Raw genomic sequence first — 15,839 nt, forward strand, 5'->3', positions numbered from 1 at the left:
GGCCCTTCCGTTTCAGGACTAAAGTAGCCCCAGGAACTTAGACCATGATGCCTCTAGTTGCAAACTCCCAAGTTTGTTTGAAAGAAAAGCACCAAAGTCATTTGAGATGAGTTCATATAGAATATATTTCACTCTTTAAAAATAAAACTTTCAGCATAGCTAAAATCTATACAAACTACAAAAATAAACATCTTCATATAAATAATTTACGTGGTAGAAGGAGGGCAGAAACAGACGGCCTACTCAGGAGTTACCAAGCAGTGGGGGGCCAGGACTAGCAAAGGGTACTAGAGGATCCCCCAGGCTTGGCCTGCGAGGGGCCAGTAGCACATGGGAGGGCGGGGAGAAAAGGGATGAACCGCAGCCTGAGGTGCTGGCTTCTACCCCCATGCAGAAAGGCACAAACACAGAACCAGGTGTGCAAGGCTGTTCTCCCAGCCCAGAGGGTGCTGGTTTTGCATGGGTATCAGGGAGGTCTGTGATGGCTGAGGCAGGAAAGGGAACGCAGGCAGACAGCAGCAGCAGGGCTCTCCAGGTGTCTGTCCTGCATTCAATAACCCACCCACTGCTTCCCAGTGACTTCATGTGACCCAAGCAGGGTCTCCATGTTTCGGGTGCTCTATCACCCAGTGGCTGGGCATGGTCCCCTAGAACTGAGGTTGTTGGAGCCGCTGGCAGCTGGTGTGGCAACAGGGGACCAAGTGGGTTCATCAGAGGCTGGGTGGATGTAGGCACCAGGCAGTGGGGGTGGGTGGAGGGCCACTGTCATGGAGGTAGTCACTCTGGCAAAGCTCTGGGGCAGGGTGGGGGACAACCCCCACCTGAGTCCTCCTTCCCGTGGAGCTGGAGGGCTGAGGACCTCTGGGCTCTCCTTGTATATCTGTACCACCTGGGGGAGACACCACTCCCAGTGAGCCCAGGGGTACCAGGACCTCAGTCCCCTTCAGCAGCTCACTGGTGCATCACTCTGATTGTTGGGAAGTTGTGGCCCTTGTTGGCTTCCAGCAGCAAATAAGAGCTGACAAGGGACAGGATGTCAAGGCCTGGGACAAACTCTGCACGTTGCTCTTGACCCTAAACACTAAGGTGGGTCCCATAAAGAAGCCAGAAAAGTTGAGGGACAGGGGCATGGTGTTTGGGCAAAGGGAGAGGCTGCCACCTTTGGTTGACCTCAGGGGGAGGGTCCTTGTGAGTTGAGCCCTGTCTTTTGGCCAATGAGATTTTGTCCTGGCTCTGTCTCTTCCCTTGCCTATCCCACCCCATCCCCTGGGCTGGAAGCAGGGGGAGGGTATGGTCACCTCTGGTGGGGGGCCCAGGATGGACAGCAGCACAGGCAGCAGCATGAGCCCATGGAGGAGGCCCAGGAGTGTGAGCACTGTCAGCACCACGAAAAAGTACCTGTGTGGAGGTAAATGGTCAGCCTGGGTAGCCCCTGTGGCCAGTACAGGCAGGCCCTACCTCCTTGCCCCATGCCTCCCCTACCTTATGATGAAGTCAAAGTTCGAACCAGCAAGCATAAGCAGACCCAGCAATGTGGAGACGGCCCCATCGGTCACCGGAGCAAATGTGTGCTCTAGGGCACAGGCAGCCCGCAGGTTCCGGCTACCCTGGGTGGTCAGGAAGCCCTGGGGGAGAAAGGAGGCCCTATAGCTGCTCATTGGCCAGCCATGCCCTCAACTTCTCATCTGTCCCTAGGGCTCACAGGTCAGGTAAACTGAGCTCCTGGAAACTATCCAGGAAGTATGCATGGGTCTATTTATTTATTTTTGCATGAGTCTATTTAAGTAACACTGTATACATACGTCTGGTGAGACACAGAGATGTCTAAAATCGTTGGCAAACAGAGCCTGTCACCTGTTTTTGTAAATAAAGTTTAGTTGAAACACCGCCACGCCCACTCATTTACATATATCTATGGCTGCTTTAGTGCTACCTCTGCAGAACTTCTACAGAGACACTGTGACCTGCCAAGCCTAAAATATTTCCTGTCTGGCTCTTTACAGAAAGTTTGCTGATCCTGGGTCCAGACGGATGGACACCAAATGGTCACAGTTACTTGTTTGGATGGGATTTCAGAGGATTTCTAATTCTTTCTTAGTACCTCTCTGCGTGCTGACTTTTCCCTCCTTCAAGGTTCTTATATATTGTTCTTACAATCAGAATAATAACAGGGCTATTATGGTGGAAAAAAGGGAGCTGTCTGTGGGGTCTAACCACAGCTGGTCTGTGGCCCCCACCTCTGCTCCCACTCCTCCTCTGCCAGAGAACACAGAGCTTTGGGAGAGGCTGAGCCTACCTCACTTCTACCATCTTTTTCTTGGAAGAATCCTTCATTTGCCCCACATTGCCATCCAGCTACCACCCCCCATTTCTCTGATCCCTTCACGGTAAAGCCATCCAAAAGAATTGTTGGTTCCTGTTTTCTCACTTTCCATTCTGTCCCCACTTTGGTCAGGCCTTTGTCCCGTCCTCTCTGCTGAAATGACTGCTTATTTCGTTGTTTACATGTTTATTGTTTATCTCTACCCTTTAGAATATAAGCTCCTTGAAGGTAAAGGCTGTCTGTACTGATATTATATCCCCAACTCTCCTTGTAAGTTGGTTTGTGTGTGTATGTATGTATGTATGTATGTAATCTCTATACCCAGTGTGGGGTTCAAACTCACATCCCTGAGATCAAGAGTCCCATGCTGTATGGACTGAGCCAGCCAGGCGCCCCTGTATCCCCAATTTTTTTTTTTTTTGCGTCCAAACAAGGCTTTGAAACCAATCCTTAAATAGTACCTAGCACATAGTAGGTGCTTGACAAATATTTGCCTGACACTGAATCAGCTGGCCCACCCATCCCCCAGTGCCTGTGCTCACCAGAGCCACATGGACTGTGAACTCGACACCAATGCCTACAGAGGCCACAAGGATCACCACAGGGATGGCACTCAGTTTGATGCCCAGGAAACCCATGATGCCAAAGAGCTCCACAGTCATCATCGCCAGGACCAGTACCTGGGGAAGGCAGGGCTCACTCAGGCTCCTGGGAGAAGGGATGACGGGCTGGGCAGGACAGGGGTGGGGAGCCATGGGTCTCTCTTGCCCCATCCCTGAAAGGACTCACTATGAGACCAGCTGTCCAGGGATTGAGCAGCAGCAGGGCACAGACGAGGAAAGTGCATACCAGCAGGATGCAGATAGCCAGCAAAAAGTAGCGCCGCAGGCCCAGATACTGCTCCCAGAAGAGGAAGGGGGAGCCACTGGGGTAGGCACGCACCCCAGCCCGGCCTGCCTCGGTGCACGCTGCTCGGGCCCCCTCAATGGCCTCCACGAAGTCCGCAGTCTTCTGGAGGCCATGCAGTAGGAAGGGGAACTGGGCAAATTCCAGGGGCTGGGCCGCCGGGACTGTGGAGGGTAGGGAGCAGCAGGGAGAGGAGGGGTGGCCAGTGAGCACAAGGAGGAGAGGGCAGGGCCTTAGGATAGGGCTTGTGTGGGCCCAGGCTGAGGCTCTTGTTGGGCTTCCCCCCAGACTCACTGCGAAGGTTCTCCCCCGTAGTGTCATACTTGTCGTGCAGCCACTCGGGAGGTGGGGGGTAGAAGTTGGCCTGTGAGGCTGCCAGGCCCAGTGGGTCACTGCTTACCCACATGGTCAGCCCCACGTAGAAGAGTTCGGGTGGGATCAGCCCCTCCTTATCTACTAGCTTCCTTGTGGTCAACTGCAGAGGCAGAGAGAGCTGAAGGCCTGGGCCTGTAAGGCCTAGAGCCTCTCTGTGCTTCCTGACCCTTCCAGCCCCCTTCCAACCTGGCTGAAATCCAGAGGCTCTTGGGCATCCCCGGTCTGGATGAGCAGCTTGTAGGCCAGGGCCCCATCCTCAGAGCCATTGCGGCACGAGTGGCGGGTAATGCGCCCAGAAGCCCAGTCCTGGTCAAACGCAGCCTGGATTCCTAGGGGAGAACAAGGTAGGGTACAGTCAGCCTGCAGCCCTGGGGGCTTCTGCCCGCAGCAGCACCCCTTTCAGTTTCCTTGCCTCTTACCCTGTAGCCAGTTGCGGTAATAGTGCAGCCAGGTGCGGGGCGCCTGGGTGGCAGGCGGGGGCAGCACGGCCTTGAGAGAACTGAAGCGCTGGTGCAGATCAAAGAGGGCGCGTTGGGAGTGGGCGTAGTCAAAGCCACCCTGTGTCACCAGGGCCACCTCGTACAGGGAGAAGTACCTGAGCTGGGTGCTCAGGAAGGCATGCTCCTTGGTGCCCCGAGGCACCACATCTGTCAGGGCCAGCCCATCCTGCACCAAGGTTGCTCCGTAGAGGCTCAGGCCCAGAAGAGCCCCAAAGAGCACCAGCACCATGGCCTGTGGGAAATGGCAACTAAGCTGGAGGCCCAGGGATGTGCCCCAGCCCTCAGGAGGTGGCATGGGCCGCCTACCCTTCTTGGGGCCCAGAGACACTTAAGTCTCTGTGCTGGTGCACCCCAGCTTCTCCAGGCCTAGAGTCTTACCTTGCTGTGTGACTGGAGCAGCAAGGGTGCGAAATGATAGCGGGCGAAATGAGCGAGATTCCAGCGGGCACAGGGCAGGGAATTGCAGGTTGCCTTTTGCCTTGTCCCCTCCTCTTGGCCTAGAAGGTCCCGTGTGGACCCTCCTGGGCTGAAGAGCTCAGAGCCCAGTGGGTCAGAAGGTGGGGGCACCAAGTGGGCCCGGGGAGGCAGGATGGTGACGACATGCTGGCTGCTGGCTTCACAGTGGGCAAAGGCTTGAACTGTGGCAGTCAGGTGGGCAATGCCCACTGGTACTGTCCTATCCCCTAGTTCCTGGGGCAGAATCTGAATCACGCGGGCAGAGCAGGGGCTGGAAGAGGCAGAGAGTGGGGGTGGCAGGTCTGTGGAAATGCTGGTGGGGGGACAGGAAGTGATGGGGCCCGAGGAGATGAGGCCTGGTGGGGTGGGGATGCAGGGACGGTACCTGGAGAAACAGCAGAGCACGTCGAGGCGCTGGCAGTGGCGCCGATGCAGGTCTAGGCTGAGGACCGCTGGGAAGACAAGCATCACGGCTGCAAAGTTGCAGCCAACCACTATGGCCGCCTGGGGGATGGACAAGAGGGACACAAAGGCTGATGAAGCATGCCTCCGCTTCATGCTCACCCTGAGCCTGGGCCCTGTTCCTGAGGCCTCACCTGCAAGGAGAAGGCCCGCAGTGCAGGGATGGGAACTAGGGCAGCCATGAAGAAGGCAACCATGTGGTTGATGGATGTGAGTGCGACGCTGGTACCTGTGCGCCGCAGACACTCGCCTGTGCGCTCCTGCCAGGACAGGGGAGGAGCCATGGGTCTTCAAGGTAGAGCGAAGGGGAAGCTTGGGAGCTTGGGATGGCAGAGGAGGGACAATAACCACACGGCAGCTAACAGGTATTGAGTACCGTACACGTGTCATGCACACTGTTCTAAGCACTCAACCTGAGTTATCACCAATCCTCACAACAACCCTCACGACACCAGCACTATTATTACCCCTGTTTACAGATGAGGAAAACTGAGGCACAGACAGGTTAATTACCAGCCCAAGGCCACCTAAGCCAAGAAGCTCTTAACCCTATGCTAAACCGCTTCAGATGAGCCCAGGCTGGAGAACGAGGCCTCACCTGGAGAGGGGTGCCAGGTGGAGCCTCTGTGAAGGCATGTGCCAGCAGGAATATGTCATCCACACCGATGCCCAGTGCCAAGAAGGGCAGCACCTGGAGGGGCACAGGGGTGGGCAGCTGGAGGAACTGAGGAGCCTGGACTGTAGACCCCAAGTGTGCCCTGTAGTCCTGGTGTACCTGGGTAGTGGCAGCGTTGAAGGCGATGCCAAGCAGGGCACAGAGCCCAAGGCCCGAGGCCACTGCCAGGGCTACCAGCAGCACCCCTGCAAGGCCTACAGCACCCTGGGACTGGGCACAGTCCCAGCGCAGCATCGTCACACAGGCATAGGCTAGCTGTGGGGAAGGAGGGCACAGTCTTGGAAAGCAGCTTCCTGGCTGAGCACCGGGCAGAGGGTGGGGTAAGGTGCCGGGAGCAGGACCCACCATGAGCAGATAGCCTCCCACCACACGGGCAGCACTGACTTCAGAGAAAGCGTGCAGGATGTCATCCAGGGTGGTGGAGGAGAAGGCGTGGATCTGCTGGGATGAATTCTGAGGCAGGGCCTCCTGGGCCAGCTGGAGAGACAGGGTGGATCTGAGGGGCAGGAGGAGGGAGCGGCCTCAGGGCGCCGCCCTTGCCCTTCTGCACACCGACCTGCACAAAGCGCCGCTGCCAGGCCCTCAGCACTGTGCCAGCCTGCTCCTCGCTCCAGCCGATGTCGTGTGTCTGGTAGTCGCCTCGGAAGTGCTCATACAGCTGGCGGGGACTCATCAGCAAGAAGGTGCTCTGTAGGGCTTCTGCCCTGGTGAGGGGTAGAGGAGAATTGGGGGGCAGAGCTGGCCTGAACGCCCAGCAGGAGCTGTACAGGGGGGTTTTGCCAGAGCCGCCTAGAATCAGAGTGTGGATTCCCATGCCTGGGGCCCCCTTACCAGGCCCCATGAAGGCCCTACCTTAGCAGCTGTCCTTGGGCGTCTCTGGCCATGCCCCCCAGCAGCAGTTCCTCCTGCCAGTGCATGAACTTGTGGGAGAAGCCATGGCAGCCACCGTTCAACTCCTGAGCCACATTGGGAGCCTAGAGGGGGACAGGAGGGGGGTTTATTATTCAAGGCTCTGGCTCTGGGTAACTCAGGGTCCCTGGGCTGGAATCATGCCTGCCATGGGGTTCCATAGCCTGAAGTGTAGATAAGTATTCTCCTGAGTTTCTTGCCTACTCTGAGTCTCTTGCCTAATAGTGAACAGCTATTATCTTGCAGAGAGGAGGCCACAAGAGGGAGAAGAGGCCTGGAAATAGGCTTCTGGGAAGCGCTGGAGTAACTTTGGTGGGTTTTGGAAAAAGGTTCACATTCACAGGGCCACAGAGACACTCAGGAAACTAGGTATGATACTTGTGGTTAGCTAATTGGTCCTCAGTTTCTCTGTACAAATCTATTTTGATGAAGTCCAGGTTTTCTGGGCTTAGAAAAGGACCAAGGGATTCATATACCACTTGAAGGTCCCTTAGGAGAACCGAATGGAAAGGGTATTCAGGTATCTAGCCCAGTGAGGGCAGGGTAACGATGTCCAGAAAATGGGAGACAGAGCACAATCTGCTCTCTCAGAACATATGAGGAGGGAAAAGGGAAGAAAAATAGCCTTTCCCTGGCAAACCCGGCTGGAACCCACCTGCTTGCTGTGATGGTTAGGGGCAGTAGGTGGGCAGTGGAGGTCATCAGGGTGCAGACAGGGCCGCCCCACATAGGCTTGGCCCACCTCTGCCTTGTCTAACAGCTCCCGGAAGCCCTCAAGGGAGGCAAAAGGGCCCAGCTCCTTGAGCAGCTGCTCTGGATCCAGGTTGGTCCACTGGATGTCAGGACGACCACTGAGGGGAGAGCCCATGGTTGATGAGGATAAAGGATCAATTCCCTCCCTCCAAAATGCTGCTAGGGGACCCCTGCTGTACCCTACCCTCCTCCTAGCTGTTCATTTGTCCCTCCATATGAAGGGTGTGCAATGTTGAGCCTCCCAGAGCTCCCAGGCTATACCAGCTTACCAGGTTGCTGCAGTGAGATGGAGGACAGATAGTACTTAACACATGGACAAGGCCAAGAAAAAGCCCCACTGAGTCCCTTCCCAGGCATCTATCTTTGGTTCTAATACATAACCATATGAACACCTGCCTGTAACAGGTTTTCTTTTTAGTCTGGCAACAGCTTAGCTGATACCTAGTTAACTCTCCCGTGCAAAGTCTCTTTCTGGGGATCTTTTTTTCTCCATTCAGATCTTTGTTCTGTTTTGTCTAAATAAGGCCAGTTTGCCTTTCCTTCAGAGGAAAGGAGAAGGGGGATGTGGAGAGAGCCCTGGGGCAGTCTGGCCCTGGCCTGACAGGTAGTTTAGGCCCTTAGTAAGGTTTTGATCATCATCTTTACTCCCACCCTCTCTTCTGCTGGGAAAGTCCCGGCCTAGGAAGCAGGGCCTGGGAGCAGCTGTGGTGGCACTCACGGCAAGTAGGCAGAGCCCCCTTGGAGTTTGGCTCCCTCCCAGAAGCAGTCGAGGGGGGTGAGGATCACGCACGGAAACAGCTTCTCAATCATCTGCCAGGGACATCCCAGGCCACATCAGTCCTGTCCCTCGGCTCCTTTCTCCACAATCTCTGTAGAATGCCCTCTGCAACCCCCTCCCCTCCCCTCCTGACTTTTAGCCTCCCCATCTCCGAGAACCTTCCCCTGCTGCAGAAAAGGTTCCACCTTGACCCCATCTCAAAGAACAGCTCAGGGTACTCACCCGCTCAATCATTCCATTTTCAATTAGCGGAATTCCTGACTTGTAGCAGATTTTATTCAAATCCCAGGACCTGGAATAGCCAGGGCACAAGAGATCAGCAGAAAAGGGAGATTCCCATGCCAGCTCTGCCACAGCATGCCTCACTCCCAGCTGCTCAGGGACTCAGCCAGACTCACTTTCCATAGAGTGATACTTGCACTTTACTGGCTGCAAGGGCTGCCTGGAGGTGGAGGCCCAGTGCCTCAGGCGTGAGGATGTTCTCCCCCTCCTGGTGTGGGGTCTGTATCAACATCTGGGAGGTGTATGCAGCCTCCTCCCCCAGCTTCTCCTTGGTGTAATGCAACTCCTGGCTCACCCGGCTGCCCACTGCCAGAGACAGAGAGAAAGCTGGGGAAAAGAGCTTTAGTGGATTGGAGCTCTGGGGAATGTGGGACCCTAGCCTGCTGAGGCTTCCCAGGAAAAGTGGGAGAAGTGCTCTGAAAGGAGCCCCTACTTTTCCCCTGATGGCCATTCTGACTCCACAGGCTCCTGGCCCTCTGGCTGGAATCTGGAGCTTTGCAGGGAAGTGAGAGACCTCAGTTGTATGGCTCTATGGAATTCTTGTGTTGTCTAAGATTTAAGCATGAATCAGGTTGGCTAGGTTTGGAGCAAATAACTTCAAAATGAGAGGTCAGTATGAGTTGAGTCGGGGCTGGGGTTTTGGAGGTATCCTGGTAAAGGAGCCCTCACTCAGTCCCTCTCTGCTCTGGTAAGGAAGACAAGGAGGGACAAAAGGGACCAATAGAGAGGTTGCCATTGGGAGGGTCTTCTAAAAGAACAGATCTAGTGCTAGGACTGGTTCTTAGTTCAGGTTGTCCCAGGCAATGCTTTATAGCCATACATCTTTTTGCAAATTGTTCTGCCAAGAGGGTGGGGATGGAAGTGCCTGGTAATAATGGGCCCTGTGGTGGCACAGGTGAGAGGGAGGATCAGATAGTCTTTCAGTGTGATGCTGTCAACATACTGCTTCCTCTCATGCAAGAAGTACCTGGAATCAGCTCACGTACCCTGGCAGAGGTGACAGCAACATGGACCAAGGGGAAGAAAACGTTCCCAGATCCCTTTCGCCAGTCTCACTGTCCAGGCAACAGGGAGACCCAGCGCCAGGCCTGCCTTAGTTTCCTTGATCTTGGCAACCCTCAAGTCCAGCATTGTACTGGCCACAGAGTCATGGTCTATAACTGGGGCCTAGCAGGGGAGGGGTGCTGTGAGGGGATATGGCCTGCCTGTGGTTTGGAGGAGGGCAAGGGCAAGTGCCAAATCACTCCTGAGGCTTTATGGACTTGGTCTGGGCTTAGGCCCAGTTCTGCTTCCACATGTCCAGGACCTCTGCCTGTTGGTCATTGCCATTCCTGGGGCCCACATGTATATCTTCTCTGAGGCTCCAGCCCCATCGGTGATCATCGTGGTCCCCCATCTCTTTTTCTTTTTTGCTTTATTTAGACAGAGAGAGTGTGTGAGAGTGCCTATGTGCTCACATTGGGGCAGGGTGGGGGCATGCAGAGGGAGAGAAAGAATCCCAAGCAGGCTCCGCCCTGTCAGCATGGATCCCACCACCCTGGGATCATGACCTGAGCTGAATTTGAGTTGGATGCTTAACCCACTGAGCCACGCAGGTGCCCCTCCCAATCTCTTTTTCAAACCCATATAATCTCCTTACTCATGAGAGTCCCAAACCCTTAGTAGCAAGCCCCCAACACAGATTTGCCCATCTGCTCACATTTTCTCACTCAAATCACATTCCTGGCCCTCTCTCACGAATGTAGCCTCCCATAGCCATGCTGCCTGCTTCCACATATTTTTCTTCCTTTTCTGACTCTCCTTCCTCCCCAGGCCTGTACTGTACTACAGTGTTTATTTCACCAGGCTTAGGCCAAACCTGCTACAAGGAGGGACAGGAGGGGACAAAAATAAGCTCTTCATAGTAAGTGAGTTTGCTGAGGGGAGGGAGGCACAGGAGAAGGAAGGAACCCAGAGAGGGCTATCAAGAAAGCAAGAGAGGGGTGCCTGGGTGGCTCAGTCCATCCAACTTTTGGTTTCGGCTCCAGGTCATGATCTCACAGTTTGTGAGTTCTAGCCCTGTATCGGACTCTGTGCTGACAGCGTGGAGCCTGCTTGGGATTCTCTCTTTCTCTCTCTCTCTCTCTCTCTCTCTCTCTCTCTCTCTCTCTCTCCCTCTCCCTCTCTCTCTGCCCCTCCCCTGCTCACTTACTCTTTCTCAAAATAAATAAACTTAAAAAAAAAAAAAAGAGGGGCGCCTGGGTGGCTCAGTTGGTTGAGCGTCCGACTTCAGCTCAGGTCACGATCTCACGGTCCAAGAGTTCGAGCCCCGCGTCGGGCTCTGGGCTGATGGCTCAGAGCCTGGAGCCTGCTTCCGATTCTGTGTCTCCCTCTCTCTGCCCCTCCCCCGTTCATGCTCTGTCTCTCTCTGTCTCAAAAATAAACGTTAAAAAAAAAAAAAGAAAGCAAGAGAAATACTGGCAATGTAAAGCATAACATCAAAGAAAATAAGGAATCCTAAGAAAAAATGAGGAAAAGCAAAAGGTAAACTTCTGCTGACAACAATGATGATGATAGACATGAGGACAGATGAACTGGGATGTATTGTGCGGGCAAGAAGAGACAGCAGGTGGAAGGGAGAGCCTGGAAACTCTGTACAGACCTAGGTTTGAGCCTTGGCTCTGACACTTAGTCTGTGCTTTGGGAAAATTACTTAGTCTCTCTGATCCTCAGTTTCCTCATCTGTCAAGTGGGGACAATGCCTACCTTGGTAGAATTAGAATCAATGCAGGCAAAGCACTAACTGCCCAACACATAGTAGGTACAGACAAGGAATTGTTATTTAATAGCTGCCGGGAGAGAGACTGTGGGACTCTCCCAAATGGGAGAGAGACTGTGGGAAAAACGAGAAAGAACTTGGAGTAACAAAGATTGAATGGGGAGGAAGTAGGAGAAAAGGTGAAGGAGATGTTAAAATCAAGTCTGTTGAATGCTTTTGTGCCTTTACAAAAGAGAGAATATAACTAGTTAGCCAGCATGGAAAAAGAACCCACCTTATATGTAATCCTGTAAGTGTGAATTAAAACAGCAGTAAATTACTGTCTATCAAACTAGCAAAAATAAAAAAAAAAATTGATAGCACTCATTGCTGGCTTACAGGAGTGGACTCTTCCTACCACCAAAGTGTAATTTGGTATGATATTTGGGGGAAAGCAATATTGTAATATGTATCAGACCCTGAGAAATGTTCGTAATCCTTGGTCCAGAAATTCTCCATGCAAGGGCCTATAAGCAAAGACATAGGCTTTCTTGGAGTTAACTGGGAGCCATGGTAGCTTTTGAGCAGAGAAGTGAAATGACCTTTTTCATCACTGAACAATACATTCTGGAGCTGAACTGTGAATGAATAGGAATTGGCCAGGGAAGAAGGTCAGGAAAAGGCATTCTGGGCCAAGTTATGTGTAGGGAACTATCAAAGACTCAGCATTGCTGAGTGAAGGAGAGACAATGCTAGAGAAGAAATCAAGTTAGGTTGCGAGGGCCTAGAATGTGTGCTAAGGAACTGGATTCTGGAGTCTCCCCAGACCCTAACAGAAAGTGGTGGAAGGACTCTAAGCAGGGGATGGACTTGGCCAGATTTATATACACCACAGGAGGGCAGTGTAGAGGCAGAGTTGAAGGTGAGGCTTGCAGAAGATTGGTCACTTCTCTAACAGACTTTGATTTTGTTGGCCATTCTCTGAAAGGCCCAGTGATTCAGGGCAGCTGGATCCCTCCCCAGCCTCAGGGGGGTGGAATTTGATTAGTTAATCACAGTAATTCCATTGCCTTTGCCAAGTGAAGGGTTTAGGCATATGAAGCTACACAGTTCTTGCCAAAGTGACCAAATGAGAAGTCAGCTGGGGGGCTTCTGGTAAAATTTCCCCCACTTCCAAAATTTCCCCCAGACAGGACGGGATGACGTCCCTTTTCTGACACTGCAATAGCCACTTGGGACAAGGGGGTGGTAAGCCTGAGGACAAAAGGCCAACATGCTGAACAAGGCAGAGGAGAAGACAGGAAGAACCTGTGTCCTTACTGATGTCCTTAGGTTTTGAATTAACCATCCTGGAACTTCTCTACTGTGAACTACCAGATTTCTTGTTACAGGGATAATAAATCAATCTTCTTCCTTCCTTCCTCCACCCTCCTTTCCTTTTTTTTTCTCTTTCACGTGGCTAAAAGCATATCAAATGATACAATCAGGAGTGCACTACCAGAGACTGAGAAAGGCCTCATCTAGAGCAATGGCCACATGGGTGGAAAGGAAGAGTCTGTTATGAGAAAGGTTAACAAAGAAGAATTTGCTGGCTTAGTAACCAGTTAGGTAAGGAAGAAGAACTGAGGCTGACTCCCAAAGTTTCAGCCTTGGGTCTTTGAGTGGATAGTCATTCCACCAATTGATATGTTGCATCCTGCCTTCTAGATAGAATGGCTACATGTTCCTTCTTTTCAGGGATAGCTCCAATTTCAAACCATCTCTCTCACTGTTCCTGTAAGTATTGGTTGGGCTATGTGTTGTGTTTTTTTATTTTAGAGCTCAATCTATCTCTGGGCCTTTTAGCTTTAAAGTTGATCAGGAAGGACAAGTTATTTTCCAAGTCTCTCACCATGGCAAAATTGTAAGGGACCCTGAACTCTGGTCCAGAACTCTGATAGCCAGTGAGTGTCCTGCTTCTTTCTTTGCTTCCTGTATTAGCAAAACAGGAAAGGAATAGAGAAATACTCTTCAGTCCTCACCTTGATCAGCTCCTCATTGCCTAGGGCATTGCTGGGAGAAGCCTCAACTATAGATGTACAGAGACAAGATCAGGTCAGGATCATTGCTTTGACCTCACCCCCAGCTCTAGCTGATGTAGGACACAGCAGGATTCTGAAATAAAGGAAAAAGCCCTAGGAATTGGATACCACCCTCTAATATCACCCTTCCACAAACAGCATAAAAAATCTGGTGGGATCTAGCTTGTCCTGTGCTGGAGTAATAGGAGAGAAGATAAGGAACAGGAACATGGAGGTTCAAGCAGTGTTTAGATGGGAAAGCTCTGGGAAATGGAGAAAGAGGAAGAGGGGAGAGACAGCTTCTATTGTAACAGGAAATCCAACAGTCATTTGGGACCACCCAGGCAGCAGTGGTGTGTGGGTGGGGGTATGTGTATGTGCGTGTATGCACATGTGTGTTCTGGGGCTGGGGGCAGGCAGGCAGGCACAGAGAAACATCTGCTCTGGACCCCAGGGCTGGCCTAGAGTGTATATGTATGTGTGAGCCTGCAGAGGGCTGGGGCAGGGTGGGGATGGGGTGTGGGAGCCCAACAGGCAGGCGGGCAGGCTCCAAGAAACATCTGCTGTGCATCCTAGGGCTTGCCAGTGTTTGAAATAACTCAAGGGTGTGAGACTCTAACCTGGCCCTGCCTTTGGGTGTGGGCCAGGCCTGGGGGAGGTTTGGGGGAGGCCACAAATGCAAATTTCCCAGGAAAGACCAGGTAAGAGTTTGACTCTATTGAAGGGCTAACATATGAAACCAGGCCTCAGGAAAGAAGAGTTATGCCAAAATTATTAATAAGAAACCATCTTTATCTAATGCTTCCATTAGGAAGTGAGGATTTGGTTGCATCTGACTCCACTGCTGCCTCAAAGTGCAGACCCTGTGCCTCTTTTTCCCACTAATTGCAGGGGGCCTAGGTGCATGGGACCTCTCCATGGAGGCTTGCCAGATGATTTACTCAGTTTCCCCTGCCCAGTTCTAATTTTCCAGATTCTCCTGGTTAGGTGTGATCTCTCCTTGCCTTCTCTTATTCAATGTAATCACATTCTGCTCTACATTATATTGCATCCTAACACATATTTTACTTTCCTTGCTACTGAAAGATGGGTCTTAGTTTGGTTGCCTTTACAAACCCTGCCATGCCATAAAAAATACACATAAAAAGTTGGCAATAATTGCTAAATAAACACACATGCTCACAGATAACTATTCTATATACCTATCCACAGGACTCCATCATCTGCAGATGTCCATTTACAGGTGTGGGAGGGAGCACTGCTCCCAGACGCCCAGGCTTTGGCAGACAGGTACCCCTTCCAGACCCAGAGCCAAGCCCACTAGAACTCAGTAGTCAGCTCCTCACGCTGTTCTTGTCTTAGGCTCACCATATCCAAGCAGCTATGACTAGTGTCCACAACTCACCTTCCACCCAGAGCTGTTCTAGGTCTGTCTCAATGATGGCCACACGGAGACCCAGTGCCAGGGCTCCAAAGGCCAACAGGCCCAGGAAGAGCACTTTGCCACAGTGTCTCTGGATCCCGCAGCCCAGAGAGAAGAGCAGGCCCTGGAAGTAAGCACGAAGCCAGAGCGGAGCCTTTAGGCTCCCAGCTAGGATCTGGGATGGAAAGAGAAGGGTCAGCCAGGCATTACTGCAACAATGCATGAAATCCTTCCTTTTTCTCCTTATGTACACCCTCTGCCCAAGCCCTAGCTTCTTGCTTTCTGGATGCAGGACAGGTAGGATCTACAGAGACACAGGCCCAAACTTGGAAAAGATTTAACTCTATTCCCTGACACCCACCCAATACACCCCCAAGGAAGGCACAGACCCCTTTTCTGAGAGTAGAATACATATACATACATCTGTTTTCAGGTGGACAGAGGTGAAACCCAGACACACTCTCACCGGCCAGATGTTGAGGAGACACAGAAAGGCACACACACCCTTAAGGGGTGGGCAATAACACCCTGCACTTTAGAGACATCACACCTTGCTGAGTGACAGACCTGGGGTCTCTAGACCTGGTCCCAATCTTTCTAACCCGTTTCCACTCCACTCACCTGGGGTGATGCGGCTCGAGCTGGGGGTGTATAGACAGGGGGCAGCTCCTGGAGTGGCGGCGGCCGAGCCATGCTGGCGGGGATGGGGGGCGTGGGCGCCCCCAACTCGCGTTATCTGGGATTCTCCATAGGCTGGCCTGGTACCCCTGTACTGCGGGGCCCGGCGTCGGGACTCAGTGGGGCCGCTTAGACGCGGCGTGGGTGAGGGGTGGGATGCTGGTGAGCAGCGGCGGCTGTGAGGGGGATGAGCGCAAGGAGATGCGGGTGCCGGAGTCAGTCCCGCGTTCAGGCAGAGCTACCGGCCCGCGACAAGCCGCGCGGCAAGAGGTGGAGAACGCAGTGAGGAGGAGGTGTCCTTAGCCCCAGAAAAAGGGAGAGGGCCGGGACGACGCCCTCCCATTGGCTGAGGGATCCGTAAATTACTCGGAGCCGCGCGGCCGGATCTGCTGCTAGGCAACGGCGCCGCGGGTGGGGGCGGGGCAGGAGACCACCCAGGCAGGGCCACCCCACGCCTTGCTTCCCCAGCCGCCTGCGGGGCCCTGGGGGAGAAGCAGGGAGGGAGATCCCGAGGACGCACG

At 53.1% G+C, this 15,839-nt stretch overlaps 1 protein-coding gene across 6 annotated transcripts; it reads right to left on the reverse strand.

The window, feature by feature from the left end:
* Positions 1–107: 107 nt before the first annotated feature.
* PTCH2 (patched 2) lies at positions 108–15,575 on the reverse strand. 6 transcript variants are annotated; one of them, XM_042952559.1, is made up of 22 exons: positions 15,262–15,575; positions 14,623–14,815; positions 8,537–8,726; positions 8,361–8,430; positions 8,079–8,170; positions 7,263–7,458; positions 6,551–6,672; positions 6,255–6,402; positions 6,044–6,175; positions 5,798–5,953; positions 5,621–5,713; positions 5,157–5,282; positions 4,946–5,064; positions 4,483–4,831; positions 4,024–4,336; positions 3,791–3,933; positions 3,524–3,704; positions 3,113–3,393; positions 2,866–3,003; positions 1,483–1,625; positions 1,299–1,398; positions 108–889 (listed from the first exon to the last, which is right to left on the reverse strand). In XM_042952559.1, exons 1-22 carry the CDS (start codon positions 15,331–15,333, stop codon positions 623–625), a joined length of 3,624 nt encoding a protein of 1,207 aa, XP_042808493.1. In that variant the 5' UTR covers positions 15,334–15,575; the 3' UTR covers positions 108–622. The 6 variants fall into 6 exon arrangements, with proteins under 6 accessions (XP_042808493.1, XP_042808490.1, XP_042808494.1 ...); XM_042952556.1 differs by having other exon boundaries at positions 4,483–5,064; XM_042952560.1 differs by having other exon boundaries at positions 798–1,018; positions 3,524–3,722; positions 5,621–5,953.
* Positions 15,576–15,839: the final 264 nt, after the last annotated feature.

Source organism: Panthera leo, chromosome C1, assembly GCF_018350215.1.
Source record: "Panthera leo isolate Ple1 chromosome C1, P.leo_Ple1_pat1.1, whole genome shotgun sequence".
Taxonomy (NCBI): domain Eukaryota; kingdom Metazoa; phylum Chordata; class Mammalia; order Carnivora; family Felidae; genus Panthera; species Panthera leo.